Source organism: Oculina patagonica, chromosome 1 (assembly GCF_052425735.1).
Source record: "Oculina patagonica isolate OP01 chromosome 1, crgOcupat, whole genome shotgun sequence".
Classification (NCBI taxonomy): Eukaryota; Metazoa; Cnidaria; class Anthozoa; order Scleractinia; family Oculinidae; genus Oculina; species Oculina patagonica.
This window is the reverse complement of record NC_135758.1, coordinates 27434951-27448511: the sequence shown is the minus strand read 5'-3', so window position 1 is coordinate 27448511 and position 13561 is coordinate 27434951. Positions and strand designations below refer to the sequence as shown.

The following is a 13561-nucleotide window of genomic DNA, read 5'->3' as shown; positions in this document are numbered from 1 at the left end:
GGCCCTCGATCCTTCTGTTCTGCGCCAGGGATGATGAACGCAGGCTCTGGGAACGAGATTGAAAATTTGACATTTGCACATGCGTAGTCTCTTTCTCGGTAACGTTAATACTTCCTGTTTACAAGTCTGTTTTACTTTCGCCATTTTAAAACGTTATTACTCCGCGACGAGCACAACTTTATATCCTGATCCATATTTGAACTGAGGGGATTATAGGGGAGACTGTGTCTAAACGAATTGCACATATTTCAGTGCGAGATGCAGAATTACGACAGCCAAAGTGTGGTGTTCCAGTTCCATGGGACAAAAGTAGCAAAAGCGTTCTATACTTTCCTCCAAGCGCTAGCAATTAGGAATATGCCTTATTCCAAGGTCTCCAGTGCTAGCAAGCAGGTTAAGATGTATTTTGATGCATTGTGCAGCACTAATTTCTACACAAAGATTTTTCAAGACGCAGTGGATTATCTGAGCAGCCATCCTTCTGTGGATTATGCCATAAAGACGACCGTGAAGTTTGCGGCCATCTTTATAATATGTGGCGTTGCATTGGAATGTCTTCATCTTCTGAGGCTTATTTACTGGATGGTAGTCAATTTCGCTGTTTCTGCCCTAATCTTTGTAGCAGCTTTTTTGTCCCCTATTCTGAATTTCCTGTTGAGTTTTTCAGTACGATTAACCACCGGGATATTTGCGCTTATTTGTCATTTTATTATCATTCTGTGGGCTGTTTTGAAGTTTCTGGTGTACTGGTTGAGTGGTGTGGTGCTCATTTATTTGCTGAATGTTTGGGCTCTTCATGAAAGCAAAAGGCTCTCCATACCAAAACGGAACGACGCGAAACAGAAACCAGTAACCAGTACAGGTAAGGAACGATGTATGCCTTTAACGAAATGAAGGTTTGTCGAAGCAATAAAGGACTTAATTCTGACAATAACCGAATTAATTTGTTAACTTTTTACCAGCGATATAGTCGTACTAAGTGCGGTTTACCAAAGATTGTGAATAAATCGCAATTGAGGGAAAAAGTCGCTTCAATTTAGAAGTTAGGCAATGAGATTGTCACATGATGGTGCTGTTGGAATGTAAACATGTTTTCTTGGGCTTATTAAGCGATGACTAAACAAGAGACTGTTTGACCTTTCTCGCAGCTAAAAAGCTAGCTCCGCGTGTCGTATGTCATTTATCGGGTGTCACGAAAGTGAGCTGTATTTCATACTTTGCACAGAATTTACAATTCTTGGTTTTCACATGACGTCGTCAAAATTCTAAAATCCAGAATCGGCAAACCCCTGACTTTTTGTCCTTTACTGCCTATTAGACGTCCTTAATATATATCTTATTGAAGGTTTGCAACTCGATAGCATTCGCCGTCTTTAATTCTAAGATAAAACATTTTGATTTTCGGAGGTTCGCGCCACACGACATCAAAATGTCCACCTGAAGGCTGTCACGTATGCTTAAAAAAATGCCTTATCTTGTTATTTTTAACCATCTTAACAGTTTAGGTTTTACGAGAAGTGTTTATGCGAATGTTTACCTGTTTATAAAGGTTAACTGACCGCTTTTTAAAGCAGAAGAAAATGCTGGATGTTTTCATTGATTTCCGGCGGCCATGTTGGAGCCCCTTCACACGGACTCCAACATGGCTTTCCATACAGTGCTCTCTAAAGGAGCCCTTGTGAAAGGGGCTCCAACGTGGCCGCAGGAAATCAATGAAAACATCTGGCATTCACTTCTGCTATAAAAAGTGGTCAGTTCACCTTCATAAACACGTTAACATTCACATAAACACTACTCGTAAAACTGCTCAACTGTTCAGATTGGTTAAAAATAGCACCCGGAAATAACAGGATGAGTCATTTTTTTAAGCATACGTGATATCCTTCAGGCGGCCATTTTGATGTCATGTGGCGCAAAAATCAAAATGTTATATCTTAAAGACAGCGTGAAAACCAAGAATATAACGCAGTCTTTGTTGAGACAACACAGGGAAATCATAAAAAAAAATAAAATATAGAATAAAATACATCTGTTGTTCAATTGAGCAAATCTACGAAGAAAATGTATTATTAACTTTGCGTCCTTGGCCTGTGAATTCATAACTGTCATAACTACTGTGTTTATTTGAATTCCATCAGATCCTAACTATATGCTATTTATACAATCACTAACATTGCTTCTAAGGTTTAAAAAAATGCAAACTGCAGTTGGATAACAGTCTTTGTCTGCATACATTGCATGTCATTTATTACAATACGCCTTCTTGCGAACGAATTACAAAGGATTCGTGGAGCAAAAAATTTCTACTAAACTCACGAACTAAAAATCAGCGCTAAACTGTAGCACAAACGAAGCCTACCGCCAATTTGGATTGGAATAATTTGGATTACAAGTGCGAGTATAAAAAGTGGTCCAGGGGATTAAGTATAAATTTCGCGATCCTTTTTTCCATCAAGCATGCTTCCAGCCATTCTAATCGTTTGTTTGCTTTATCAATCCATCGATCGATTGTTCGATAAATCAATTGACTGAAGGAATTGGATAACGGACTAACTTATTTGAATATGTTAGGAACCTTTCATTATTTATTGGGGGAGGGCCACTACAAGTGCTACTACTAGTATTTTACTACTATTATAAAATTTTTCAAAAAGCGCTTAAAACCGAAAATTACCTAAAAATTACAATACGAGTGGTCGCATAAAAAAAAACAAATTCTTAGAATTGCGCTGTGGAAACTCAACAAAACTCTCACGTCGTCGAAAGTTTAATTGGCCCATTTATTATCGCTATGCAAAAAGTACAATTTGAAACATTTTTGCGATTTATTCGAAATGAAACATACAGAATTTTTTAATTCTTGAATTAATATTTTATTTGCAGTACATCATAGTTTAAGATGCTGATATTAGTTTTTAGTGATAAATCTGATTCCCGCAAAAATCAGTATTTACTCATTTGGTGTTTTTTTCTGTTTACTGTTGCCATGGAACTATCGATTACCTTAAAAATATATAATATCAAACTTCAATCTAAAGCCAATATATGGTGTAATTTTCATATCGATCCGAGTAAGGGAAGGTCGCTAAAAGGCCAATTGCAAATTGTAGGTATTGCCCAGAGAAAACTGTAGGGAGGCACCTCGAAACAACAGTGATCTAAATGGCGTTCTGGATCTGGCCATATTGTTGCTCCGAATCGCGGAAAAAACAGATCTAGGAGGAATCGGTATTCCACAAAATTTCCTGGGGGAGAATACAAGGCCACCCTAGACGGCACGCGGCTTCGCTCAATCCAAAGCTCACTTCACAGGCAGACCACCCAATGTGCTCGTGGTTAATAGTTGTTCACATAAGACGAACAAAAGAAATATGGTATGTTGAAATTTATGAGAGTCGTGATAAATCTCTGAAAATTGCATTTCTAAATGAATCTCGTTCTAAGTAGTATTTCAATAAAGGTCGGTTTATCGACCCGTGTGTGTTGTTTCTTTCGCGCTCCTGGGCCGTATTTTAGCGTTTTTGTCGTATGTATGTATGGTTTTGCCCTCCCTCCAGGGAAAAAAAAATACCAAACGTAACATACGACTAACCTGCGATCAGGTATTTTTTTCCCTGGAGGGAGGGCAAAACCATACATACATACGACAACAACGCTTGTATCACCGCTAAATGTAATAACAACGCTAAATGTAATACCAACCGCAAATGTAATAAAAATTAACTCTAAATGTAATACTAACCGCAAATGTAATAAAAATCAACCCTAAATGTAATAACTTACCCCACCGTAAATGTAATACAATTCAACGCTAAATGTAATAAGCTGACCAACCGTAAATGTAATAAAGTTAACCTTAAATGTAATAATATCATCAGTGATATGATATCACTTCAATAGATAGTCGGATTACACAATCACGGTCAATCCCCTTTACTAACTAAACCGTTAGTCGCAGATTACCCCCGGGGGTTACTACCATACAATACCTATACGGGTATTTGCCGCCCAATGGGGTCGTGATTTTGGAGCTCCTGAGTTAGAGCGGGGTATCCATTTAAGAGACGTTTCCTAAAACGGGGTACACTATTTTAAACGCACGAAAGCAGCCATTTGAAATTATTCAATGAGAGATTGCTTTTAAAAGTACGATTTAAAACTATTGCACCCTGTGTTGCGCATCGTTAGCTTACGAACATGGTTCGGTGCGTTTAAGTTTACAACGGAGTATAAAAAGGGAAGGGACACAAGATTTAGTGGCCCTCCCCCCTGATAAATAATGACCGTTCCCTTATGCGAATTAATTGGACATTTATATAATGTTTAATAAATGAGCAGCAGTGTTTTATCAAGTTTAAAACACGAGGCGCAGCCGAGTGTCTTAGACTTGGTAAAACACGAACTGCGAATTTATTGAACGGCTTCAAAATCTTCTGATGTAGATCAACTCATTCTTGCACTAATATTTAGATTTGGGGTTATTTTGGCCTAGAAAATTCGACGCAATGTTGAGCCGTGTCTTTATTAGCCTGTTCCAGGCGTTCGGTTAGTTGGGAAGCGGCGCGAGGAGCGGCGAGCGAAAAAATGGGGAGGGGAACAGGCTATGTCTTTATCAGATATAAAGACACTCATTAAACATTTATTTCTTTTGTATTTCCTTTATGAATTATTAATGAGTTTTTGAAGTCATTAAAACTTACATGTACCGTATCCAACTTTTAAAGGTCTTACAAAACCAGTAGTTTCTCCAAGCTCGCCTACTGGCATCCCAACAGTGGTTCTTGATTGCAACCCCGCGTACTGTTCCATACCTTACCGTTGGCAGTTCAAGAAACCATATTCTTATCTCTGGAGGAATTTCGGTCCTTGTGATAATGTTACTATTGAAAAGCTGTACTGCGATGTACGGAACCTGCAAGTTAACATGATACTCAACGACACCTACTATCGTTCAAAGTAAGTGAAAAACGGGGTCGTTATTAGCACTGGAAGGGTACTTCTAGAGCGATGTTGAGATTTAATATGATATAGAATGACGAAAAATCGTAATAAAGTTTTTAATCTCGATTGCGACGTGGCAAAATTTCGCCTAGTCCACACTTTTGGGATCAGATGATTATTTAAAATACCAGAAATGAACAAGTCTCCAATAACAGAACAGGTGAAATAAACAGTAAAATGGACGTTTATAGCACCCATATTCTATTTATATTTTTTCTACAGCGGCATCGATGTTTTGTCGTCAATGATGACTGTCAACTTCGAGCAGATGTCCATGCAGTTCGACACCACTGAGTTCTCGCTCCGCCGTAACGCGCCATCCACTAAGTGGATTTGGTATTGGGAAGACAGCGATGGATGGAGGAAATACGCTGAAACGAAAGTAAGTACTCTTCTATTTTTCTTGTTTAAGATAAAACGCACAACTGATAGTTACACCACGCATTTCTTACTATTATTCATTAATTTTAGTTTTTATTTTGATAGATATAACAATACCACTAGACTTGCCCCAAGTCGCTCGTTTTTTCTTTGTATCTATAGTTACTTAAATAAAATCTTTTTGAAATCTAGCGCGAAAGACCACTCGAATAAATCGCCTTTGAAATCGCGCGCGAGAGATCGCGCGGGATTCTGTGAACGCGCGCGCGAAGGAAAACAAATGACACTTGCCGAGGTATGGCTCGCTACTGGAGCGACTTGTGTCACTTGCAGGAAATGGATTCTAGCTGACGCTCTTTTGCCGCGAAAATATTGCATCGTTTCGTTTGCATTGAGTTGGTTTCTTTTATCGTGTTAACGTGAGTTTCGTGCGCCGTGTGCAGCTGGCGCGCGCTGTGGCGTGTGTTAAAATTGCGATTTTCTTCCCTTTTTTGTGGGAAATCATACTCAAGGCCCTTGAAAGCTCTCTCATTTCTGTAAGATTTAAAAGGGACAGGCACAAAAGAAGACATTTGTAATGTTTGTTCCAAGACTGGTTTAAACTGCCGATGCAAGAAGGAAACAATTCTACTCCAGAGGTAAAAAGTTAAACGCAAGCTTGTCTCGCAAGCAGCGCGCGCTAAGTTAGCGTGCTCAGTAAGTTCGCGCGCAATACAATATGATTGACATAATCTCGATGGCGTCACCGGTGGAAAAATCCACCGGTGACGCCACATTTTAAAATTGGCGCGCTGCAGGTGAGGCAAGTCGCTTGTTCCGCCACGATCCTCCGCCATTTTGTTTCTCATGCCCGCGGGCGCCCTCCGTTTCCGTATCCAGCGGTCTCCTGCGAATCTAACGAGCGACTTGGTGCAAGTCTACAATACCACAAGCATGCTAAATTCCATACTTCTGATCCACCACCAAGGACCCATACAGCTCTTGTAGGAGAGATTTCATCTTCCACCACACACGGTTTATTTGAGGTTTTACAGGCGGCAGAGCCACCAATGGAAGAGTGTATTTTTGTTTCGGAGACATTTCAGTCGAAGGTCTTTAAAAGGATCAATAATTCACAAAAAGTACATTATTAATAATATTATTCACTCAACTGATATAATTAAGTAATTTCGCTTTAATACATATAATTGAATACAGAATTGAATTATTGATTGATATATAGATCGATCAACCGACCGACCAATCGAATCGTTGGTGGGTGGGTGAATTGACGCATGGATTGCTGTATTGGTTGATTATTATGTGTACGTTATCAAATATACCCATCCTGAGCACGTCACCTATTTTAAATGTTCTGTTCCAGCAATCGGCTGGAACAAAACAAGAGGACATAGAAGCTGCATATCTAAATGAAGAACCACAGCACCTTTTCCGTATTGGCACTTCAAATTACAAAATCAATTACAATAATGCGTCAATGTACCAAAAGAATATGGTTTTCTTAACCAAGAGAAGAGTGAGAAGAAGACCACTGTTCGTTTCTGAATCTGTACTGCAGACTACACAGAGGTAGGAATTAACGGACAATAGTAACAGAAATAAATAGAGGATAATACATGGTTGCGCAGAGATATGAAATTTATCTTCAAATGTTCAACTCGATATCTGAGAAGTGAGCGCTGCGAACGAGTGAGATATCGATTTGAACACAAGAAACCTCCTAATAACGACGTTTTTGACGATTTTCCGAAGATTTCAGACCTTTTCCCGAAGTTTTCTTAAGATTTTCAAAATGTTGTCCAAAGGTCCTATAAATTTTTCCGAACATTTTCCGAACTTTTCCGAAAGTTTTTGAAGATTGCCGAGGAATATTTTAAGAGGTTTCCACTAAATACCGATAAACTTTGGCTTATTAACCATCGAAACATCGCAAACTTGTCAGCAAACGTGACGAAATCGATATCTTCACATGTGAAAAATATATATTTTACAGTGCAAGGATATGATTTTTCTCAGTGAGAGAAATCCTGGTAATTCACTCTAGTTTATATAATAAAGTTTTTTATTATATAAACACCAATGAAATACCAGATAATCGGTTGCACGAAAAAATCATATCTTCACACGTGAGAATAACATGTCTTATTATATAAATGACACCAATGTAATAACAGGATTATTCCTTTTAATAAAATTCATATCTTCATCGCGCACAGTGGTATTTCTCTCTTTCACATGTAAAGATATTGATGTCGCCATGGTAACTTACATGATAAACCAATAACAAGAGAGCTTCCCGTTTAAATTTGCCCTGTTTCAATGCTGAATGAGCCAAAGTTAATCGATATTAAGTCAAAACATCTTTGGATCTTCCTCGGCAATCTTCGGAAATCTTCAGAAAGGTTCGGAAAATGTTCCGAAACATTTGTACGACCTTTGGAAAACATTTTAAAAATCTTCGGAAACCTTCGGAGAATGGTCGGAAATCTTCGAAAAATCGTCAAAAACATTGCAATTAGTAGGTTTATATAATAAACAGGATAATACATGGCTGCTTGGAGATATGAAATTTATCTTCCTGTGTTCAAATCGATATCTGACGAGTGAGCGCAGCGAAAGAGAGTATTTGGCTGCATACTTTACAAAACTTGATATTTTAGATATTAAGTAGAAGGAACTCCCTATCTCTTTCTTCCCCTCATCGGCTCTCAGAGAATTATAATTGAACGATATAAAAGAGTGGAAAGGAAACCCGCCCCTTTGTGTTAAAACCTTGCAAACACTCTCTGCATGCTTTACACAAGAAAACATATCCAGACCTTTCTGTTGAAAACAAAGCCTGGAAACTATATAAACGCAGCGCACACATGATACGTATGAGGCTGATTCTGGTCATGGTGTTGTTAAAAAAAATGCCTACTGTCACAATATTTGAAATAATTGTCAACGCCATGCTAAGTAGTCTTTAACTCACGCAATGGTCACAAGACACATCTCCACGGTACATCTCCGTGGAGATGTGTTGTGTGACCATTGCATTCAGTAGTTTAGAATGAATTTGCTTGTACGTCCGACGGCTAAGAATAAGCCAACATTTCTGACATTACGAAGACAGGCATTAAAAAATTATATATTTTTCGTGTTTCATATTAGTGATATGATGTGTGAAGGTATTGATCCCGAACGAGTTCCTATGCCTCGAGATGATGAAGAATTCAAAAGTGTGAGCGAACGTTTTCACAAGACAATTCCTAAACGAGAGGCCTCCATACTGACGGTAGACAAAATCAAGAATGGTTTCTTACGTGAGAGATACAACAGGTACGTACATTCATGACGAAAAAAACTTTAAAAATTAGGTTCGTGGGCGTGTTTGTACCGTAGGGCGAGTGTTTTTCATGATGATGATGATGATGATGATGATAAACATTTTTACTGAGGATAGCACTCAATCTCTTACGATACACTACCGTGACCTACCCCGGGTACCAGAGGGTTTTTATTTTCGGCGAGGCTATCAGTGGGCGGCCAGATGTTTTTTCTTCGATAAAGCTATCTGTGAGCGGCGAAGCTCCGATCGTGGCGAGCGAAGAAAAACCCTCTGGTCACGGCGGTTAAAAACCTCACTTCCATGAGTGCTGATTTTAAACTCGGTCGCTGTTTAGTTTTCGAACTGAGTGCCAGACCTTTCTGATTAAAAATGATCTAACACTAACTCTCACTGGTTGAACCATTGCAATGCACCCCATGAGCGGTAAGAACCGGGTTTTTGTCTCCAAAAACCTGCCGTGACGTCATATGAAAACGCTATAGACGTCTCTGTCGTGATCAATAAAATGAGAGGACGACTAATAAGTAACCCTTTTCTGTTACATGTTTATTTCAAATTTAGAATGCGTGAACAGATGAAAAAGAAACTAAAAACCTCCAACAATGACGAAATCGAAAAGTTGTTGTTTCATGGTACGACACCGGATGTTATTGACGCCATCTGCAAACAAAACTTTGATCACAGACTGGGAGGGAAAAACGGGACAGTTTATGGAGAAGGAAGCTACTTTGCTGTGAACGCCTCGTACAGTAACAATTATAGCAGCAGTCAAAGTGAAGATAAAACGCGGTTCATGTTTCTGGCTAGTGTGCTAACGGGAGAATACAAGCTTGGAGGGTTTGGCGTTCGTCGACCTCCCCTGAAAGATCCAAGTAATCCTGCCAGTGATCTGTACGACTCGTGTGTTGACAACGAGAACAATCCAGAGATTTTTGTCATTTTTAATGACGAACAATGTTATCCTTTGTATTTGATTAAGTATCGTTTCTACGGTGAAGTCTGTAAAATTATGTGAGAGTATATACAAATATTTTGCTTTATTTTTTTGAGAAAGGATGCCGCAATTTCATAACGGCTGTCATCTGTCCAATCATAGATAAAGGGTTAAAAAGGCAGTAAACCAGTCAGAACTCAAGTTTGACAAAAACAAACAACTAATGCAATAGGCGCGAAAGCTCGAGTACTCTCAGTCATAATTGGCCAGAGCTTTTCTTTTCAGTTTTACTTGTGATTGGGTAAAAAACAAGACTACACTTCATTTTCCCAGGTTGAGCTATTACTTAAATGGAAACTGAAAAACGAAGATTTTCCAAGAATCATTATTGTAATTTAGAAAACTTGCTCTTTTGATAGTACCAAAATAATTAATATCGCTTGTTGTTGTTGCTGTTGAATCGAATTATACAGAACAGTAGGTTTCGCTTATAACGCTCAATTTTATTAAGCGTGTCGACACAGCCAGTTTTCGCCCATTGTTTCAGAGACGAGCGAAAGATTTGCCTTCGCAGGCTGCATTACATGTATATCTATTTTAAACATTATATCTATCTATCTGCTTAATAAATCACTGCAATTTGCACAATTCTGGGGAAAACGGTATTTTTCATTGCGCACATAAAAAGGGACAAGAGAGGATAACCTCCTCTAATAATAATAATAATATCCTAATAATAATAACAATAATAATAATAATAATAATAATAATAATAATAATAATAATAATAATATCCTCTCTTGAAAGGGACTATTCTTGTTGTCACGCAACACTGGCTGCAATCTTAGTCTTGACCAGCGGTTTCTCACTCCACTAGATAAAAGCAACGCTGGGACAATGCATACAATTTTTGTCAAAAGCTGCTGATGGGACATTTGCTCCTTTACCCGTAACTCAGTACATTAAAGCTAAGAACTGTTTAATTTCCTAACCTAAATGTGTTTTGTAGATCAGGTAAGTCTAAACTTAGGAAGGCCTCTTGACTCCGCCTCCAGAAAGATTAATTACCTTTATTTGACCCCAAATTCCAGGCCTTACCCAAACATTACTTTCAACCTATCAGCTATGACAATCCAAACTGTAAAATGCTTTATTTTAACCCGTTGGAGATCCACTGGCATCTTAGAGGCAACCAAGAGCGCACAAGTCGCTGTAATTCCTCTTATTTAAGACGGGGAGGGGAACAGGGGGATCTGTACTTCCCGCTTCCTGCACCTTGAACTCCCGGCTTCCACACTTTCCATTTGTGGTTCCTGCCTCTTCTCTGTTGTCAAGAAAGGTGAGTACATTTTCTTTATTTTATTGAAAAGAAGGTAAAATTTTATTTCTTCGAGCGCTTTTATTCACGTTATTTTAGATTCCATACAAAGTCTTATCTGTCTTATAGAGCGCTTAAATCTCCAACGGCCTAAATTGTAACCGGGACTGTAACACAACACCGCGCACTTCAAATAGTCACGTCCCACTCGATGTGCTTTTATAAATCACTCATACGCTTACATAAATCATTCATACGCTTATATAAATCATTCATACGCTTATATCATTTTGTAATCAGACCTGCTACTAATTGCAACAGAAGATTTTTCATCGTAAACCAGTTAGAAATAACATATACATTAACATACTAAAAGTCTCTAAAGATTCAAGCATGGGAACACCTCTAAATACGATCAACGTCTAACTCGCTTTCTGCTGCAACATGAAAACGAGGCTATAAACAGGTAGTTGCTGTTTACGGCTGTTTTATTGGTATAAACCATGCCTTTTTCTACGAGACTAAGAACATACTCTTAATACAATGTTTCCCGCACCGTAATCTTAAAATAAAGACCCATAAAAGAACAATTTTTAAAAATAATTCGAAAGTTTACATTGGCCAAGACACGTTTATCCCTTATCTTCATGCTAGAGATAGAGTCATACTTGTCTTGACTTCAGAATCTTCACTTTCGTAGTCCAGGGCGTTGGTAAAATTAGTGCACGCGTACCCTTTGCACTAGCCGCAGGATGGAGGACACTGCATACCTTTCTTACGACATGCACCTCATAGTGCAGCAGCCAGACAAACAGTTGCATCGGATTCACTGTAGAAGCGAGTCTGGCGCAGGCGGCAAGTCCGTCGCAACAGGAACCAATTGATCGCCAATGATGTTCCATCCCCAGCCCTTGATCGACATCGGGCCACTGCTGCACTTTAGGGGGGGGGGGGGGGGGAGATTCTGTGGCTATATATGAGATGTCTTCATTGCAAGCGTCTCAAAGTACAGCCGATACCTGAGAGAGTCAAGACCAACCCCTTGCCTTTCCACCGACAAGTGACACGAGTGCTTTTTCACCTGACTGGGTTAACATGGATGACTCTCTACCCTTCCAGTTGTCGAGATTTCTTCTGCAGTAACTTTGGGTCGTGGGACATTACAATAGTGTTTAGTACTAGGCGAGTGTCCTAGTGTTGTGGTCAACATTGTCAGACACGCACTGGACAAACTCGCCATTAAAAGACGCTATATTAGTTCCCTGGCTAAGCGCAGCTTTCCGAGTGAACATTTGCACTTCTTGGTATGATGAACAAAACCCATGGTGATGCAAGGTGTCAATAAGGAAGCGCGAGGCGAAGTTGTGGTGCAACTGAACTGCAAGCCCGATCTATAAAGTTGCGATAACGACAAGTGGCCGCGCAGCTTGAACAAAGGCCTGCCCAATTGACGCTACCTTAAACGAATTATTTTTTTTTGAGACGAGAACTCCCAGAAATGCAGTTAAAAATGTGTCAGGAAGAAAGTGGACATGAGATTCGGCATCGGTGTCTATCGTGGGGTAGTTGCCACTTGAGGTCGCATAAAGTTTATCAGCTTAGCTGCTGTTTTGTGATATTCATTTTTTTGTTCTTCGATATCCACGTCATCTTTCTGTACGTAAAACTCTTGTAAAATTGCAGCGGCAGTGGTATGAAAGGTTACAACGCTCGGCTTACCGTTAATATCCGTTATCACAATCTTTTCTCTAAAATGCTCAAGAAGTTTGGTTTTCATGTGCTGCCGTCGGTAAGCTTCACTATTTCTATCACTCAAATATTCTTCCATTTTCTCCACTAGATCGCTCACTGTTATCTGTTCGTCGTCATTTTCTTCAAGAAACTTCGTAATTTTTAAAAAAGGCCTCGCGTTTGTCTTCATTCTGGGACGACCAACTTTCCTTTTTTTGACAGCCAGTTGCTCATCCACTTAATAAACTTTAGGTGATTTCCTCTTCGTGCGGAAGTTTACACTGCAGGTCTAGATCTGGTGGCAAATCATGCAAATTTAGAAGCCTAGCTCTTATCGTATCAGACCACTCGTCCCCTCTATCTGAACAAATCTTCAATTGTTATAGCCCTGAACACTTCCCCCAGTTTTTTTCTCTGTTCCTCGAACTCAACTTTGGTGCCACAAAATAAACCAGTCAGTTTTGAATGAGAAACATTATTCTGCTTGGCGAGTTAGAGAGCGACGATTACTAGTTGTTTCAGACGTAAGAATTTTCTTGGCTCGCTTGATGTTACTTGGCAGGCAATACTCGTGCCGGCAGTTCTGATGAACCTGCTGCCCAAGAACCGTAGTGATGGAATTATTTTGCTCTATGCTCGCCCGATTTATTCCCGCGCTTCCCTTTTCTTTTAGTGTTACGACCTCGCCCTCGCCATCAAAGTTTTTTTTTTTATAAATAACACACTTTTCTGTGTCTCATCCATGGTTGAGAATCTTGTTTTCTGAAATTATAGGCAGATTGGAACGGGTAAAAGACGTAAAGACAACGATAGATATATAAAGAGCGCTTTTTGCCCAAAACAAATCTCAATACTATGTTAATAC

General features: G+C 39.3%; 1 protein-coding gene across 1 annotated transcript; it reads left to right on the top strand.

The window, feature by feature from the left end:
* The first annotated feature begins 146 nt into the window (after positions 1 to 146).
* On the top strand, positions 147 to 10299 carry LOC144642649 (protein mono-ADP-ribosyltransferase TIPARP-like). The gene is made up of 6 exons (XM_078501677.1): positions 147 to 862; positions 4725 to 4956; positions 5224 to 5383; positions 6746 to 6951; positions 8536 to 8703; positions 9275 to 10299. The coding sequence occupies exons 1-6, from the start codon at positions 259 to 261 to the stop codon at positions 9726 to 9728; spliced, it is 1824 nt and encodes a 607-aa protein (XP_078357803.1). The 5' UTR covers positions 147 to 258; the 3' UTR covers positions 9729 to 10299.
* The last annotated feature ends 3262 nt before the right edge of the window (positions 10300 to 13561 follow it).

Coding starts and splice junctions, on each gene's coding strand:
- LOC144642649 (XM_078501677.1), top strand. CDS start 259: ATGCAGAATTACGACAGCCAAAGTGTGGTGTTCCAGTTCCATGGGACA. Junction 5,384..6,745: donor GGAAATACGCTGAAACGAAA/GTAAGTACTCTT, acceptor GTTCTGTTCCAG/CAATCGGCTGGAACAAAACA. Junction 6,952..8,535: donor GTACTGCAGACTACACAGAG/GTAGGAATTAAC, acceptor GTTTCATATTAG/TGATATGATGTGTGAAGGTA.